The sequence below is a fragment of the Girardinichthys multiradiatus genome, chromosome 2 (assembly GCF_021462225.1).
Source record: "Girardinichthys multiradiatus isolate DD_20200921_A chromosome 2, DD_fGirMul_XY1, whole genome shotgun sequence".
In the NCBI taxonomy this organism is placed as follows: domain Eukaryota; kingdom Metazoa; phylum Chordata; class Actinopteri; order Cyprinodontiformes; family Goodeidae; genus Girardinichthys; species Girardinichthys multiradiatus.
Genome location: NC_061795.1, coordinates 20,701,746 through 20,719,274, shown reverse-complemented (window position 1 = coordinate 20,719,274; position 17,529 = coordinate 20,701,746). Strand labels below are relative to the sequence as shown.

Sequence of the window (17,529 nt, the reverse complement as noted above, 5' to 3'; positions counted from 1 at the left end):
AACTATCAGGCGACAGGTTGCTCTATTGCCAGATAGTTCAAGGTGACAAAAAGTGGGAAATTACAGAGGGTATGAATACTTTTTAGGCAAACAGAACCTGATATTAAAGACAAAAAACAAAATCTTTGTTTAAACTTTAAATTTAATTTCTTTTACTCTGAAAAAAACTCAAACATGGGAGGGGCATCTGCAACACAATCCCACACTGTTATCTGTTATTCACAAGTAAAGTTAAAGAACATCATAGAAAACATTTGTTGTAACACTGAGGGATGAGCGATGACCAGGGGGAGGCAGAACTACACCTAGCGCTTCCTGGTTTAGGAGCTCACCTGCTGTGTGCTTCATCACACAACGGAGCAGGCTGGTTCAACACAAAGATGGAGGCAGAAAAAAACAAGAGAAACTCGCATGACTCCCAGAATAAAGTAGAACATGGAGGATTTCTTCCAGTAATGCCCTTGTTAGTAATTCCTCTATCCCTGCTTTTGTTTCCTTGGTCATGACTGAGACCAAGGCGTCTTAGAAGAACACGAGCTTTGCACCGGCATTCGGGGAACATCTTCGGGTCGGGGCGAAAGCGATCAGTTATTATATGAAACCTGGCCTCGGAAGCCTTCAATGGTCACAGATGATTTGTGCAGCACCGTTTAGAACAGACAAAACATTTGACCTCCACTGAGCTGCTACAGAAACGTCGCTCTGTCTGCGCGCCACAAACGCACAAGGAGCTGTGAAGGTGGAGTGGACGTGTTAAGAGAGACCAAACAAACACTGATAGACAAAAAAATATGCCACTTCAAAACTCAAAAAAAGACACACAAAAAAAAGAAGTTAAAAATCTATACACATGGCATGTGTTCATTAAAGTGACTGAGCCAGTTAGAATTCTAAACAGTAGTTGGATTAGCAGCAAGATCTTCTGTCAATAAATATAAATGTACAGTAAATAAATGTCTCTTATTGGAGCCAGGTTCAGACTAAACCTGGGAGGAGGATGGAGGGGCTGGGAGGGAGAGTTGTACTGGGGACAGGTGAGGTTTCCCAGTGATGAAGATCATTTCAACACATCCATCCACCTCTAGGAACTGATCTGTCTGCAGCGAGGTCCTTCTCATCAAAATAAAAATAAAACAGTCCAGTCCAGAGTTTTTAAAACAGCATGCTTTGTCTTCTGTTCTTTCCGTTGCCTGGCGGAAAGAGAAAGGAAAAAGCAGGATTAGAACTCGGTTTCTGTGATTTAAAACAGATGTCTTCAAAACCAGACGCTGGATTTCCTGCAGGCGTGTGGTCACACCGAGGCTTTAAACACATTGGAGACAATAAAAATAATCGGAGTAAACAAGAAACAATCTTTTTTTAAATGCAGTTTGTAGCTTCGTTTTAAGTTTGTGGGAAATGAGTCAGGATTTTTAAAACCATTGTTTTTAACCATCAAATGTAACTATGAATTAATAAACGGAAATAAAACAAAAAGGAGAAACAGTTTTTCCATTGGTGCTTCATTCAGGTGGTTGTTAAAATATCCCACTGAGGAATAGGACACTCCTGCAGGAAACTGATAGATAATCAGTTACAACTGATTCCTGTTATGCAAACATATCCTCATACAGCGAACGCTGCGTAAACCATTAGCAGCCATGCAGCAGATGTCAGAACACACTGTTAGTTAGGGCAGAACCATACTACCTGGTGAAAACTACATCTGCTTGAATGCATTTAGATTTTTAATAATACTGCAAATATACAAAGCAAAATACACAATATGGGTGTTCAAAAATAGTCTTTAAGTATACTGATCTTTACACATACAAAGGGATTGCTGATTAAGTCTGTTAGCAACTATGCTTAGATGACATTAAAAGTTACTGAGATCCACTTCTATACTTATAATGCTGTGAAAAATGATTTAATGAAAAACGTGCTCCACACATTAGCACAAGAGTAAGAGGAAATAATGCCAGCATTGAATTTAAATGGAATTTACAATCCTTCATGGCTGCTTAAAATGAACAGGGCTCTAAGCAAAAGCCTTTACACCTCTATAGATTTCTTCTCTTTCTGCTTTTTTGTCACCCTTACCTGACCCAGATAATTTTACACTTTAGATGTTGTTTTAGAGGTTGTTTGTGACCTCCAAGGTCCCCTTGTCAGGCCGGCCACTGCTGTGAAGAATCACCACTCTTCTTGCCTTCTCCATTTGTGGATAATGTGGTTTGTTGGAGTCTCAAAGCCTTAAAACGTAATTTCCAAAATTGAAAGAAGTCGATGACCTTTTTCTCATTTGTTTTTGATTTGTTTTTAAGACCAGGACATGATGTGTGTATTAGCCTGCTTCGTTTTGTCAGACAGGGTCAAATGCTGTTGATTGAACTGAAGTCAGGCAGTAATCATCAGACCACGACGTGGCAGATGAAACTGAACTAAGCTTCCCGGGAGAAAAAGTGCCGCTTGACTGTTAAATAGTGATTAAACCTTTTCACAGGTTGGTTGGGACAGCTTGTTCCTTCAATAAAAGGAAGGCATCATTTGAACATTTCTTTATGTGCTTACTGTGATTACCTCGTCAAATAATAAAATTGTTTGACATTGAAAGATGCAAGGATTAAGACACAAACTGAAGAAATCTGAAAGAAGACAAATACTTTTTCACAGCACGTTAAGTACGTCAAAATGTAACATACATGGTAATAAATGGTAATACTTCTAAAGTGAACAAAGCAGAAATGACAGTGTTTTTTGTTTACTTATAAACTACTCATCAGTACTTATTGTGCCACTAAAAATATGTGAAAGACAAAATACAAAAAGCACCTTCACAAACACATTTCACCCCTTTATTAAACCAATGCATCCCAGTATCCAAGGCTTTTAAACAATATGGCAGAAAGGAGGGATGATTTTCACCTTTTTAGACAAATTCTGTTTAAAAACATTCTTGAAAACTTAAAACACTTTTCTTTTCCAGGTTTTATGTAAGAAAATAAATAAACACAAGTCTGGTATAATGATCTGGGTCAGCACTATTCTGTACCCCTAAACAGACCACTTGGTAGTTAGGCCATTTAGCCCTAAAAATATTTAAATCTCATGTTTACCATTTGATGTTATATATTTTGTTAGAAACCATTATCAGTGGCTGTGGTTGTGATTGCCATTAAGGAAGGTTGACTCCGGTGAAATAATGAACCAAGACAACTCTGAGCGACCTCCTTCTGGAGCTACATTTAACTATATTCCCTTACAGAAGCCCAGGAGCCGATTCTAGATGATTATTGCAAAACCAGAGACTGTTAAAGTAGGTAGAAAACGTCCCTCTGGCTGATACACACAGATGCCTGGTCGGTGTGAAAGACAGCTGTTTTGTTTAACCAAAAAGGCAGAGAGCGACCCAAACAAAACGACTTGAGGGTGAAATACCAGCAGCCATCCTGACAATCTCCCATTGAACCCTCAAACTTTGCATTAGGTTTTAAAATGTATTCATGGCCTGATAATTGTAGTGCAACACGTTTAGTTACTCAAGCTGCAAATTATCCCAACTTAAAGAAACTGTGCGAAACAACTTGAAACGTTTCCCATTTGTTCATCTCCGCACTTTGGCGGCATTAAGAGGAAAAATGTTCTTGATGCTTAACTGTTTGCACAAATATACAGGAAGCTATGAAAGGATGGCGAAGTTTACGGTTTAAAGACAACTTGATTTCTAATATTTCTGAGCAGATTTATGAGCGTGATCAGTTCTCTGAATAAATCTTTATCTGACTGTTTCACCAGGACAATCAGGGACTTTTCTTTAGCTTTTGATGCTGCTGATCATCAAATATGAGCTTCTTTAAAGGTCACTGCTGCTTTGAGTGCTGATCTTGTTGTTACAGTGCCTTGCAAAAGTGTTCATACCCTTAAACGTTTTCAAATTGTGCCACATTGCAACCGCAAATGTCAGTAAAAGTTACTTTTTATTGTATTTGTCAGACCCGAGGCAAAAATGACGACCTGATTAGTAAACTGGGTCGATTTGTGGGCAAAAAACAGCTGCTGGGTAAGTTGTGGAGAAGTTTAAGGTATGGTTCGATTATAAAATACGAGATCAAAAAGTAAACTTTCTGGCCTACATGGAACGCTTCACATCACCCTGAAAACGGCACCTCTACGGTGAAACAGGGTGGTGGCAGCATCATGCTGTGGGGATGCAGGGACAGGGGTGGTGATGGGAAGGCAGAGGGTGCGACATCCTGAAGGAAAACCGGTTAAAGGCTGCAAATGGACCAGGTCAGAGGTTTGCCTTCCAGCAGAAAAACATCCCTAAACAAACAGCTGGCGCCATTACTGAATGCTATAGAACTAAGCATATTCTTGTGTTAGAATGGACCTGTCAAAGTTCATAATTAAATCTAATTTGGAAATTTGTAGCAAAGCTGGTAGAGACTTACTCTAAAAGTTGGAACTCCAGTGAAAGATGGAAGGGCTGAATGAAAATGCCTTACTTAAGATAGTTGTTTAATAAAAAAATGCCACCATGAAAAGAAACATTTTATTTCACAATCATTCACTATGCTGTGTTGGTCTACTTCAAAATCCAAATAAAAGACATTGAAGTTTGTGGTTGTAACCTGAGAAAATGTAAAAAAAATAAATATATCTCAAGCGGTATGAACATTTCTGCAAGGCACTATAATGTAGCAAAAATCACATGGCCACACTGCAAATATACCTCAGCTTACTCTGACCGTCTCTCACCTGATTCGGCATGCGAGGAGCTCCGGTAGCCGGGATCTCGCTGCAGCTGCACCTCCTTCAGTGTAAATATGGACATGTCTGCAGATGAAACAAGAGTCGGTCACCTGAAGTCTGAGTCTTAGTTGGAAACCTCCAACCGATCCCCCTCTGCTCTCTGGAATATCTTTTGAGCTGTACCTACTTGGCTGCATTTCTGCATCACAATGCGATTACTCACTCTCTGGCAGTGTGTGCACGCGCAGTCCCAGGGTCCTGAAGTACGGCTGCCTCATTGCTTCATCAGCGGAGATCCTCTTTTTGGATTCGTACTGAAATTTGGGACAAAGGTTTGGCTTAAATGCATTTGAAGAACAACTTATGATGGCAAGTGAACACGTTGGCTTGTCATGACTTCAAAAATGCAATCTTAACATAACAGCAAAGTTCTACGCCCTGCCGTCAACACTGCATCAATTCAGGTAACATGTGACTCACTTTTAGGAATGAAGTCAGCAGTTCGATTCCATCGTTATCCAGCCTGCATGGAAAGGAGGAGGGGAGAGAGGAGAGGAGGGAGTGGGGTCAGTAAGGTGGGGGTGACTCACAGATGTTGGCTGTAAGGAAGGAAACTCAGCTAAACAGAGTCAACTATTCCACAGGATTTCCTTACAGGAAGTGACAAAGAGCACACACTCCTAACTAAACAACCCAGTTACAAGAAAGTCCACATCTAACAGCTCAAAACATCTAAATGTGAGCTCCTCTGTTATACCTGGGCCTGATGAGAAATACTTCCTCATTCCCACTTCCAATGATTAGTGGACTGGCACAAATAAGTAGGAGGTTAGGTTAGTGGAAAGGTTACCAGCGGCTGTGTTCATCTAAAAATAAACACACATCTAGAAGATGACAGAATAGCTCTGTCCTACCTGGGTGCATGATTGATCAGAGGCTGTGGCTTGTACTTGGAGAACTTGTAGGACCTGAACTCGTCGATGGAGGATATTCCAGGCCAGCTGTCTTCTGTAGGAGTGCCTGTGTAGGAACATTTAATCAGAGTCAGGCCTCACCGTGCCAGCTGAAGGGAGGGGGGGGGGGAATCTACATGCCAGGGTTGATGCGATTAAAGGCTCATGTCAAAGTTGAGTGTTTCTTCCCCTCACCGTCACCAGGGGGCAGCACTGACCTAACAATCTGAAGATTAGGTGCAGCTCGTCCTCCACTGTGGAACCGGGGAACAGGGGTCTGCCGGCAGCCATCTCGTAGAAGATGCAGCCCACCCCCCTAACGGGATGACAGATGGAGAAAACTGAGTTAAACTCTCACCAATGTTGTGTATCAAGTTCCCAGAGCTGGACATTAATAAGCTGCTTGCAGTCTGTCAATAATAAAACTTACAGAGAGCTAAAGCACAGGTGAACTTTTTGGGATACCATTTACCAGATTTCAGCTACAGTTGCTTGCAAAGCCTCTTCATATCTTGTCTAGTTAGGACCAACAAGTATTTGGACGAAAAATGATTCATGGTTTGATATTTCTATAAAAATCTGAAAATTATGTTGTGCCTTCAATCAAACCCAATCAAAACTTTATTTATAGAGCGCTTTAACATATCATAAGGCTCCCAAAGTGCTGCTCAGGTGAATAAAAAACAATGAGGAAAAATCATAATAATTAAAGAAGTTGGCATGAAAAACACAATAAAAACAATTCAATAAACAATAAAAGACAACAGACAGTGCAAGGACTGGCCAACTGATTGTGCTCTCTGGAGTTAAAGGCCAGTGTAAAAACATTCATTTTAACAGTGATTTAAATTCATTAAGAGTTCTGGCGGACCTCAGAGAAAGAGGGAGACTGTTCTAGAGTTTAGAAGCTGTGAATGAGAAGCTCTGTCTCCCCTATTCACAAGTCAGGTCCTAGGAACCTCCAAGAGCATTTGATCTTCAGAGCTCAGAAAGACAAGTAGGTGCCAGCCTACATTTAAAAACCAAGAGTAACATTTTAAAAACAATTCTAAAACAAGCAGGTGGCCAGTGAATGTAATATTGGGGTAATGTGCACACAGTGTACTGAGAACTTTTATTTTCTTTGAAGAAGAGGGAGTTCAGCTCCATCCAAGTGTCAACATCCTTAAACACTTCTGCAAGTTCTCTATATATTGGTTTTCACCGGATTTGAAAAGGTAAATAAATGTGGATGACGTCTGATGACAAAAAAAATTACTTTTTTTTTTTTTTAAACTGACCCTAGTGGAAGAAAGTAGAGAGAATATAAAATGGGGTAACTCAAAACTCCACTTTAGAGATCACCTAACTAGTTTACCGACTCCATCTGGGCATAATTTAATCTCAGCTGTTCCATGAAGGACCCAGAGGTTTTGTTAGAGAACATTAAACAGCATCATGAATACCAAAGAGCACCGCAGACGGGTCAGGGATACCGCTGTGGAGAGGTTTAAAGCTGGGCTAGATTATAAAACAACATACTGAGTGTTTAACATCCCACAGAGCACTGCTCTAACCATCATCTAAAACATAGAAAGATTAGGACACAGGGGCAAACCTATTAAGATGTGGCCGTCCATCGAAACTGCCAGGAGAGGAGAGCATTATTAATTAGAGAAGCAGCCAAGAGGCCCGTGGGAACTCTGGAGGAGCTGCAGAGTAACAGCAACTTCATTGGTTAAAAAGCGCAACAGTTTATCAGTGAAGATCCATCCATATGTCAAGATAACAATACAGAAGAAATTAAGGAGCAGTTTGGAGCTCTTTCACGCTCTTTATCTAAAATTAAAGCACTTTTAAAACCCTAAAAAGACGAGTTGAAATTTAAGCATTTTCAATTGAATTCATTTTGTTAAAAGAGAACCAAATGTTGGGAAAAATGTTTTCTAAGGAAACCAAGTCGATAGCATCAATACACTGGCTTGCAGCAACCTATCCTCCTGAACGAGCATGTGATTTCAAGCACCTTTAAGAACCCCTGTGTGGTCAGATGAAATTTACATTTCTAGTTTACATTCAAAGCAATATGCATGGCAGGCCACTAAGAGGCTCTCACCATGAACATGCTATTCCTACTGTGAAACTTGGCCAGCAAATGAAATTATAGTTTGTGGTTGTAGCGTTATACAATGTGAAAAGGCTCAAAGGTTTGGAGTATTTTTGCTAGACGGTGTAAGTGCAACACACAACACAATAATACGAGAGGCCTTACATCTGCACTGCGTCCACATGCACCAGATTTAAGCTTCTAACAGGAAACCCTGTCCGTTTTACAGTTCTATCTGGCTGTCCGTCCACTGTGCGGACATATGGAAATAAAGACCATCTAAGAGTTGCTATCTCCCCTGCAGGGTGAGGCCCACTCACCACATGTCTATCTGCGTGGAGTACTCCGAGGAACCCAGCAGCACGTCAGGAGGACGGTACCAAAGCGTCACCACCTCGTTGGAGTATGTTTTAGTGGGCACGGACTTGGCCCTCGCCAAGCCTGTGTGGAGCACGTTTAGAAAATCAGAAGCAACGAACATGAAATTCCTAATTTAAAAAAAAAGTCAGGTGGTGTTCAGAAAATACTTTTTTCACAATGAAAACGAAGTCTGTAAGAGATGACCCAAACACTGATCTAAAGAAGAATAAGACTTAAGAACCACCTTAACCTGAAACTGTTTAATAACACCTGTAAGAACAGCGTTGGCTCCTACCAAAGTCAGCCAGTTTGAGTTCTCCTCTGTCATTGATGAGCAGATTCTGGGGCTTCAGGTCTCTGTGCAGGACTTTCCGTCGGTGACAGTAGGCCAAACCTCGCAAAATCTGGAACAGGAAAATCTGCAGAAACAAATTTCAGGGGTTAATAAAACATGTACTGCTGCTGTATTTCATGGGCTAAAAATCCTTCTGATTAAAGGCCCATCAGGGCATTATAAATTGCTGCTACTTCTAACAATCTTCAGTCAGAAAAGTCTTAAAATCTTTAGCATTTTTCACTGATCCTTCTAGTTTCCACACTGTGCCACCAGGGGGCACACACACAGCGTTTCTTAGACCAACACCAGAGGACAGAAAACCGTGACAGCTCATCAAGGCAGCTGGGCCAGCAGGCCACCTGTGAAGGCTCACCTTAACATTCTGCATGCTCAGGATGTTCCCGCAGTCGTCCATGTACTGCTTAAGGTCTTTGTCCTAGAAAAGAGAGCGAGGCCGTTAAGAGCGGAGAGGTAAAGAGCCCATGACCTGCAAGAGTTGGTAAACAACGGCCGACTCTGCGCAAGGTCATGAATAATAAACGTAGGAAATGCATAAATCTTAGCATCCATGATGACAGGAAGGCATGAGTCACGGACAAGGCGACTGCCGAGGTGAAAGCAGCCTCACCAGGTATTCGAACACCAGTGTCAGCGACTTGTCCGTGTGGATGATGTCGTGCAGCGTGACGATGTTGGCGTGCTTCAGGTCCTTCAGTAGAGACACTAAAAACAAGAAAGAGAAGGCAAAGTTACAGTGAGGATGTGATTTGGTTCTACACTGCCAAACAAACCTAATGAGCTAATTTAACACATTACTGAATGTAATTTATGACCTTTTATGGAAGATCTTGGTGTATTTAAGACTATTTAAGGACCAAAAAATTAAGACTTTTTAAACATTCTTGAAATCCTGTATTTCTAACCAAAGATCTGACTCAATACGTGGAAAATCTTTGGTAAACTCAAATCTTGCCTCTGCTGAGGATCTTTGCACAGGGAGCAGGTGCTAGGCTAAAAGAACTCAGCAAACTGTCCGTCATGATGCGAAACGCTGATAAATTCGGCTCCTGCCGTGTTTTCACTGGAGTTCTTCCCCAAGTGTCTCTCCAGCATCATGAATTAAGTGTTTTGCTTTCAATGTCGCAACACCTAATGACTACACCTGTGCAACATGCTGCCTTGCAACAGTCATAGTTTCAATGTTTGCAAAATCACAAGTGCGAAGGACTGCGACATTTTGTTAGCTGTAATATTTCAGGTGCCATGCATTCAAACTCTGCTTGCCAGTAATACCGGGCAGTTGGAAGGACCGTCACCTTAACACCTGATTATGATCTTAGTGATTGAGATGCTAAAGCTCAGGGAGGTGGTGGGGTCATTGTGATGGTGGAGAAGAAAGAGCAAACTGAGGAAAATGTAGGTTAATTGAAGTGGTAATTTCATGATTTCCTTGCATGGTGCAGCCCTGTAAATAACTAGTGGTATTTGCTCATGTCTCCCAGACGGCTGTCCGTCTGAGGGAAAGTAGAGCCTCTGCTAAGTGGGTCACATCACATCGACTGTAAGGGAGCTGAAACCAGAGATGGACATCTTTACCCTTTTACCCATCCAAGATCAGTCAGACTGGGTGGATGTCAGCTTTGAGCAGCAACTTAACATTTCAGCCAGAGATTCTCCGTGCCGAACAAAAGCATCCCCAGAGCATGATGTTGCCAACACCGTGTTTCGCTGTGGGGAAGATGTGTTAAAGGTATGAGCTTCCAGATGACATAGCATTTAGTATGTAGGTTGAAAAGTTCCTACTTCGGTCTCATCTGACCAGAAAAAGCCTCATCCACATGTCTGCTGTGTGCCCTAAAAAGCTTGAGATATTGTTCAATAAGTAACACGGTTTTAAACGTCTTCATAACTTAATCCATGACCTGCATAATGTGTTCTTTGGACTTCAAGATGCTGTGGTTGTAATGTTATAAAATGTGAAAAAGGTCAAAGGGTAAAACTATGGGGGGTCAAAGTAACAAAAACTAACTTGACATGAATCGAAGGTGTGAAACATGGCAAAACTGAGTGCCATAAAAACCAACATGTAATTAATATCGTCTCTGTGAAAATTAGAATCCGTGAATTTGGAGGTCATTAAAATAATAACATGCTAAATATTAATGTTATAAATAAAATTCCCTCCCTCTTCCGGAGAAGGTGTCTGATTCCCGTGTTGAAGCTCCCACTGGGTTTAACTACTGGGTGGAACGGTGGAACCCACATTTGTCATTGTCTTTTTCCTTGAAATAAACCTTTGACAAGATATACTCCTGTTTGTATATTGGACTCTTTTGAATAACAGACTACGGCCTAAACCACAAACCCATGGTGCGTATCAGTGATTATTTGAGTAAAGTCCTTAGTTTGGTTGATTTGTTTCCTTTGACAAATAGTCACCATACACAGCCTGAAAATAATCCTACAGTGTCCCACTCATATTGGCAGTTTTTGAAAGCGCTGTAAGCAGAGTTCTGGATCCTAAAGAACTTGCAGCAAATCACTGCCGTACTATTGAAAATGCATGCGAATGTCTATGGACTACAAGTACTCCGCTGTCACGCCGGGGCTGCTGCCGTATTCTACCGGAGGTAACAAAATTACACTGTGAACGCGATGAATGATAAAACTGATGTGGTGAAAATGGAGGCGCTAAAATCAAGGCAGTGATTTAAAATGGCAAAATTAAATTTGATAACCTTAAAATTTATAACATTAATATTTACAATGTTATCATATTAATGAACTCCAAATTCACGGATTCTAATTTTCACAGAGGCGATATTAATCACATGTTGGGTTTCACAGCATTCAATTTTACTTTGTTCAGTATTTTACACCTTCAGTTCATTTCAAGTTAATTTTTGTTACTTTGACCCCTCATATAAAACTACTTTTGTGAGGCACTGCAAATAAATGAGACAATACCGCAAATCTTCAACAGTCCTACCTTTCTTTATGCAACATCAGTCACAGACTAGTCTTCTTGTAGACTGATGTGACAACCATCTCCTCAGTGCATCAGGATCATGCATCTGGTTTTAATGTTGCACATTAAAAGCAGATGGTAAACCAGCTTTGCTTGCTTGTTACAGTACCTCTAGGTCTTCTTACCTTCTCTGATAGCTGTACATGGGGCCCCCTCCTCGTGCTCTAGCCGGATCTCCTTCAGCGCCACCAGGTTGTCCGTCAGCTTACTCCTCCCCTTGAAAACAGTTGCATACGTGCCCTGGAAAGCAGGACAGGCGGAAGAACAAAAAGGCCTCAGAAGCTTGACAGAAGCAGCGTTCCTAAACATTTGTAATGTAAAGATTGCAGATTTTTTCCCCCACACTCAACTTTCTAGTTGTCAGACTACCCAAGAGCCCTGGTAAACGGTTAAATCTAACTTGGAGAGCCGTCTTGGTTTTATCAGTCACTATGAGACCGTTAGCGCCTGGGAGACTAGAGGAAAGATGCAGAAGATAACATTCTCACATACCTCCCCCAGTTTGTCCAGTTTGATGTACGTCTCCAGCTTCCCAAATCCGATTTCTGACTGGAGGAAAGAAAAGGACAAACTTCATTAATGTGGGCAGCATCTTTATTAGCAGTGACAAGATTAACAGACACGGCGACAAATCCTTACGACTGCCACGCAGCATGAAACGAGGGGCGATATAAGGAGGTCAAATGCCCGAAACCAAATCAGAACTAATTAGTTGTGACTAAAGAAAGTTCACTTTTGGGTTTTGGACTGTGTTTGCAAACGGTACAGCTAAGCAATAACAAACGTTCCCAATTATAAGGCTTTAAACTTCAATCTGAAATAAAGAGAATTTTTACAATAGACTTTTTAAAAAGGGAAATTCTTTCCTGAATTAGTTTCAAAACTCAGATTCTCTAATGTATGAATTTGATGCAATCCAGAGGGAAGCCTTTGCAGAAGCCAAAGATCCTGCTGAGCAGAAAGGTCAGGGTGTCTGACATATGGCTGAAGCCATTCAGAGCTTTATAAACAACCCTGCAGGGGAGCATGCATGCTAACAACTCAAACTGGGCACAGGACAGGGTTACGTTCTCCTCACTTTTACTGTTTTTTGTCTTTTCTTTTTAAAGATGCACGATCAAAATAAAATCTCGAGCTTATTACAGAGGCTGCTAACAAAGCAAACACATAACAAGCGGCAAGTGTCAGATTCTCACTTCTGCTTCTCGCTGCTTTTTAATAAAACGCCTCTCAAAGCTAAACTCGCCATGACCCAACAGCTCCGTTTCTATTAAACTCTCGTTTGTCTTATTCACAGGTCATCACGCTCAGATGTTGGCACAAGGAATTGACTTTTATTTAGTGTGGTTTCAGATGCGATCATCATATTAAGTCAGGAAACTAAAGACTTTTAAATCAATGTACCTGGCCTGGATATTTGTGTTCTGGATAAACTCACCAGTTTCAGCTTTGCCTCATTATCATACAGGAATGTTGCTCTAACAAGCCTCTGGGAGAATCAGCCAGTAGTTTGGCAATTATGAGCAGCATCCCATTGCATTAACTGCGAACCAAGCCCACAATCCAGATGTATCCGTCATCTAACCAAACAACATGCTTACACTATTCGTCTTTGTTGTTTCTTAGACTTTGTCTACGTAGGTTTGTGCCAGTTAGAAAGCAGGGTTTAGTCTGGTTGTTGTCCAGAGAGGCCGCTGCCCCAAAATGTCACTCACAAAGCTGGAAAAGAAACTCCAACTTTTAATTTGTAACCCAAATACAAAGTCTGAAGGAATCATATGCCTCTTTTCTATTCAAAGCTCCGCTGCGCGCGGCCTCGCTCTGCTCCACACGAAACCCGTTGCGTCCCACTGACTCTCTGACGGCTGGAGGTGTGGCTTCAAGCCGTTAGCGCTTTGCTTCATAATCGTGCGACCAAAACGTAGGTCGTCATTTTTCCGACACACCATCAAGCAGCTGTTGAATATTGCCGTCTCCTTTGATGCACAGAGAAACCCTAACAGGACCTGCTACCGAGCAGGTACCAAGAAAGCCAGAACCGGGCCGGAACAGCCAGTAATAGAAACTGATCACAAAGTGACGAGCAGAACCGGTCCGAGTAGAGCCCAAGGAGCTATAAAGCAGGTATCTGTATTTTAACTTGAGAAATTTGCAAAAACATGTTTCTCATATGCTTTTTCCAGTTTTGTGTCAATAAAAGAAACACTAAGCAGACAATACAATTGATCAACTTTAGGTTTTGAGAGTTATGTTTATGTCGTTTCATTCATTTCCCCATTTTTTGACATTCTGAGGCAACAGATGTGATGTTGGCTTTCACAAAACCAACCACCTTTTAAAGCATCAAAATGATCTTTTACCAACAACTAAATAATTCAATAAAATGCAGGTTCCCTTTTAAAGTCAAAGCCTGTTCCAGTCCAATAAGTTACTTAAAACAAAACTGCTATAATAAGGAAAACGTCCACCAGTGCTCACCAGTGATGCTCTGCGGGAACGTCGGCTCAGTGGCTGATCGAAGGGTGGGCTGCTGAACTGCAGCTTCTGCAGGTAGCCGTCAGGTATCCGGATGTCGGCTGGTAGAGACAGACGCTTGTTCAAGTCCTGCGAACGCGCACACACAGATAAAACGTGAAACAGATTTTAGCAAACTCCAGGGAAAAGCAAATGTTGTCACACTAGAGAGAGACAGATAATGAATCTGGATTTTCAGCTTGATTGGTGCCGACTGGTGACCAGCCTGAAACGTACAGATCCAACTTTTTTCCTATCAGTGAACACACCATACATACTAGATGGCGCTAACAACAACACTGCTCGGTGGGGAAGGTGTTACTGGGGGAAGAAGAGTCAAATATAGCTATTTTTACCATCTCTAAGGTGTTTAAAATGTAGTTAGAAGCACAGACGATGAGGGGACGTGTTTGCAGTTCATTCAGACCACAAAAAGGAGGCGACTGTGGCTCAGTAGGAAGAGTAGTTGTCTTGCAATCAGAAGGTTGTGGGTTCGATTCCAGCTTCCTCCTGCCGTGTCGATGTGCCCCTGGGCACTTAACCTCAAGTTGCCTACCGATCTGCGTATCGGTGTATGAATGTGTTAGTGAGTGCGATTGGGTGAATGTGGCGCTAGTGTAAAGCGCTTTGAGCGGTCTGTATGACTGGAAAAGTGCTATATAAGTTCAGTCCATTTACCAAAAAAGTGAGAGAGCGCAAGACTTTCTGCAGACATTTGGAAGGTTGAATGGAGTGCTGTTTGTTTGTTAGCTTTTGTGAGCATTCAACCTTTGTGCATCATGGAATATGATGGATTTGGAAAATTTGGCAGCATTTTGAAAAGCTCAGGGTTAAGGTTAGAGCTATATTTATAGAATAAATACAGATGTTTCTTTTTCAGGCATGCTAGCCATGCTAACCACGCTGACAGCTAATACAGTGTTTTACAGAAACTGCTCTTAAAACACATGATGCCACATTTGCTGCTAATACAAGCCTAAATAATTAATGACTGCCCAGAGCAGGAAAACTAGACAAAATATTTTGACTGGTGTTTATATACAGTACAGACCAAAAGTTTGGACACACCTTCTCATTCAAAGAGTTTTCTTTATTTTCATGACAATGAATATTGTAGCTTCACACTGAAGGCATCAAAACTATGAATTAACACATGTTGAATTATATACTGAACAAAAAAGTGTGAAACAACTGAAAATATGTCTTATATTCTAGGTTCTTCAAAGTAGCCACCTTTTGCTTTGATTACTGCTCCGCACACTCTTGGTATTCTGTTGATGAGCTTCAAGAGGTAGTCACCTGAAATGATTTTCCAACAGTCTTGAAGGAGTTCCCAGAGATGCTTAGCACTTGTTGGCCCTTTTGCCTTCACTCTGTGGTCCAGCTCACCCCAAACCATCTCGATTGGTTTCAGGTCCAGTGACTGTGAAGGCCAGGTCATCTGGTGCAGCACCCCATCACTCTCCTTCTTGGTCAAATAGCCCTTAAACAGCCTGGAGGTGTGTTTGGGGTCATTGTCCTGTTGAAAAATAAATGATGGTCCAACTAAACTCAAACCGGATGGAATAGCATGCCGCTGCAAGATGCTGTGGTACCCATGCTGGTTCAGTATGCCTTCAATTTTGAATAAATTCCCAACCGTGTCACCAGCAAAGCACCCCCACACCATCACACCTCCTCCTCCATGCTTCACGGTGGGAACCAGGCATGTAGAGTCCATCCGTTCACCTCTTCTGCACCACACAAAGACACGGTGGTTGGAACCAAAGATCTCAAACTTGGACTCATCAGACCGAAGCACAGATTTCCACTGGTCTAATGTCCATTCCTTGTGTTCTTTTGCCCAAATAAGTCTCTTCTGCTTGTTGCCTGTCCTCAGCAGTGGTTTCCTAGCAACTATTTTACCATGAAGGCCTGATTCACACAGTCTCCTCTTAACAGTTGTTCTAGAGATGTGTCTGCTGCTAGAACTCTGTGTGGCATTGACCTGTTCTCTAATCTGAGCTGCTGTTAACCTGCGATTTCTGAGGCTGGTGACTCGGATGAACTTATTGTCCGCAGCAGAGGTGACTCTTGGTCTTCCTTTCCTGGGGCGGTCCTCATGTGAGCCAGTTTCTTTGTAGCGCTTGATGGTTTTTGCGACCGGACTTGGGGACACTTTCAAAGTTTTCCCAATTGTTCGGACTGACTGACCTTCATTTCTTAAAGTAATGATGGCCACTCGTTTTTCTTTACTTAGCTGCTTTTTTCTTGCCATAATACAAATTCTAACAGTCAATTTAGTAGGACTATCAGCTGTGTACTGAATCCACCTCCTGCACAACACAACTGATGGTCCCAACCCCATTTATAAGGCTTGAAATCCCACTTATTAAACCTGACAGGGCACACCTGTGAAGTGAAAACCATTTCAGGTGACTACCTCTTGAAGCTCATCAACAGAATGCCAAGAGTGCGGAGCAATAATCAAAGCAAAAGGTGGCTACTTTGAAGAACCTAGAAAATAAGACATATTTTCAGTTGTTTCACACTTTTTGTTCAGTATATAATTCCACGTGTGTTAATTCATAGTTTTGATGCGTTCAGTGTGAAGTAGAGGGTGGCACGGGAGTGGATTTTTTCTCCTGTCCCATCCCGCTCCCACAGAAAAATGTCTTGTCCCATCCCAATCCCAGGCCAGCATAACGAAAAAAATCCTGTCCCGTCCCACTCCTGGTAAATTGACTCCCACTCCCATTCAGAACAACTCCCACTCCTGTGCCACTCCCATTTTTGTTTTTTTCATTTAGTCTTTTGGCAATTTATTTCTTTGAAGGACCAGTTAGGTCCCTGTTTTTAGCTGTAGTAAAGGCCAGTTAAAGTAAAAAGAATAATAATGAAGAAATAATAAAATATCAAACAAGGAAACAGACCATGCCTATCTTAGTTGAATAAACAAAATGTACATAGTTGTATTTTACTTATTTATTAAGTGATTGTTTCCTTTGAACAATGACATCACTTTTATGTTTCAAGTTGCTGGAACGAAAGAAAAATGCACCTAGTAAGAGAACTGTACTTATTGAACAAAAGGCCAAAAAGGCATTACCTTCATAATTTAGAAACTGTACCTCAATGGTTCACAGCCCTGGTCCTCAGGGACCCCTTCCCTGCCAGTTTTAGATGTGTGTCTGCTCCAGAACACCGGATTCAAATTCTGACATGACCTCCTATACAGGCATCAAGAATGGAGGGTCAAACTGGACAAAATGAATACAATAAAATCATCATTAAATAAATAAATGTTGTGAATGTCCCATAAGTGAAGTAAATGTAACATGAAAGAAATGTAGCATTAAATGTGCCATTAAATTAAAGGTACCATTTATTTTTTTAATACATCATTAGAAATAATAAATGTACCATTATATCATGAAATGGACTATTATGCAATTAAATATGCCACTGAATAATTAAGTATAATTTTAAAGACAACATGACATAATTAGTGGTACATTTAATATTTAATGATGTATTA

General features: G+C 41.3%; 1 protein-coding gene across 2 annotated transcripts in view; it reads right to left on the bottom strand.

Moving 5' to 3' along the window:
• Nucleotides 1-124: 124 nt before the first annotated feature.
• LOC124881012 (cyclin-dependent kinase 17-like) overlaps nt 125-17,529 on the bottom strand; it is a 43,103-nt gene continuing 25,698 nt past the window's right edge. For both annotated transcript variants that reach the window (XM_047386498.1, XM_047386506.1), the window contains exons 5-17: nt 13,977-14,102; nt 11,991-12,047; nt 11,624-11,738; nt 9,099-9,193; nt 8,844-8,906; nt 8,429-8,552; nt 8,094-8,214; nt 5,906-6,003; nt 5,649-5,754; nt 5,215-5,257; nt 4,958-5,048; nt 4,741-4,818; nt 125-1,190 (exon numbers count right to left, since the gene is read on the bottom strand). In XM_047386498.1, the coding sequence (XP_047242454.1) occupies nt 1,153-1,190; nt 4,741-4,818; nt 4,958-5,048; nt 5,215-5,257; nt 5,649-5,754; nt 5,906-6,003; nt 8,094-8,214; nt 8,429-8,552; nt 8,844-8,906; nt 9,099-9,193; nt 11,624-11,738; nt 11,991-12,047; nt 13,977-14,102 (1,155 nt within the window). In that variant the 3' untranslated portion in view covers nt 125-1,152. The remainder of the gene's footprint in view (nt 1,191-4,740; nt 4,819-4,957; nt 5,049-5,214; nt 5,258-5,648; nt 5,755-5,905; nt 6,004-8,093; nt 8,215-8,428; nt 8,553-8,843; nt 8,907-9,098; nt 9,194-11,623; nt 11,739-11,990; nt 12,048-13,976; nt 14,103-17,529) is intronic.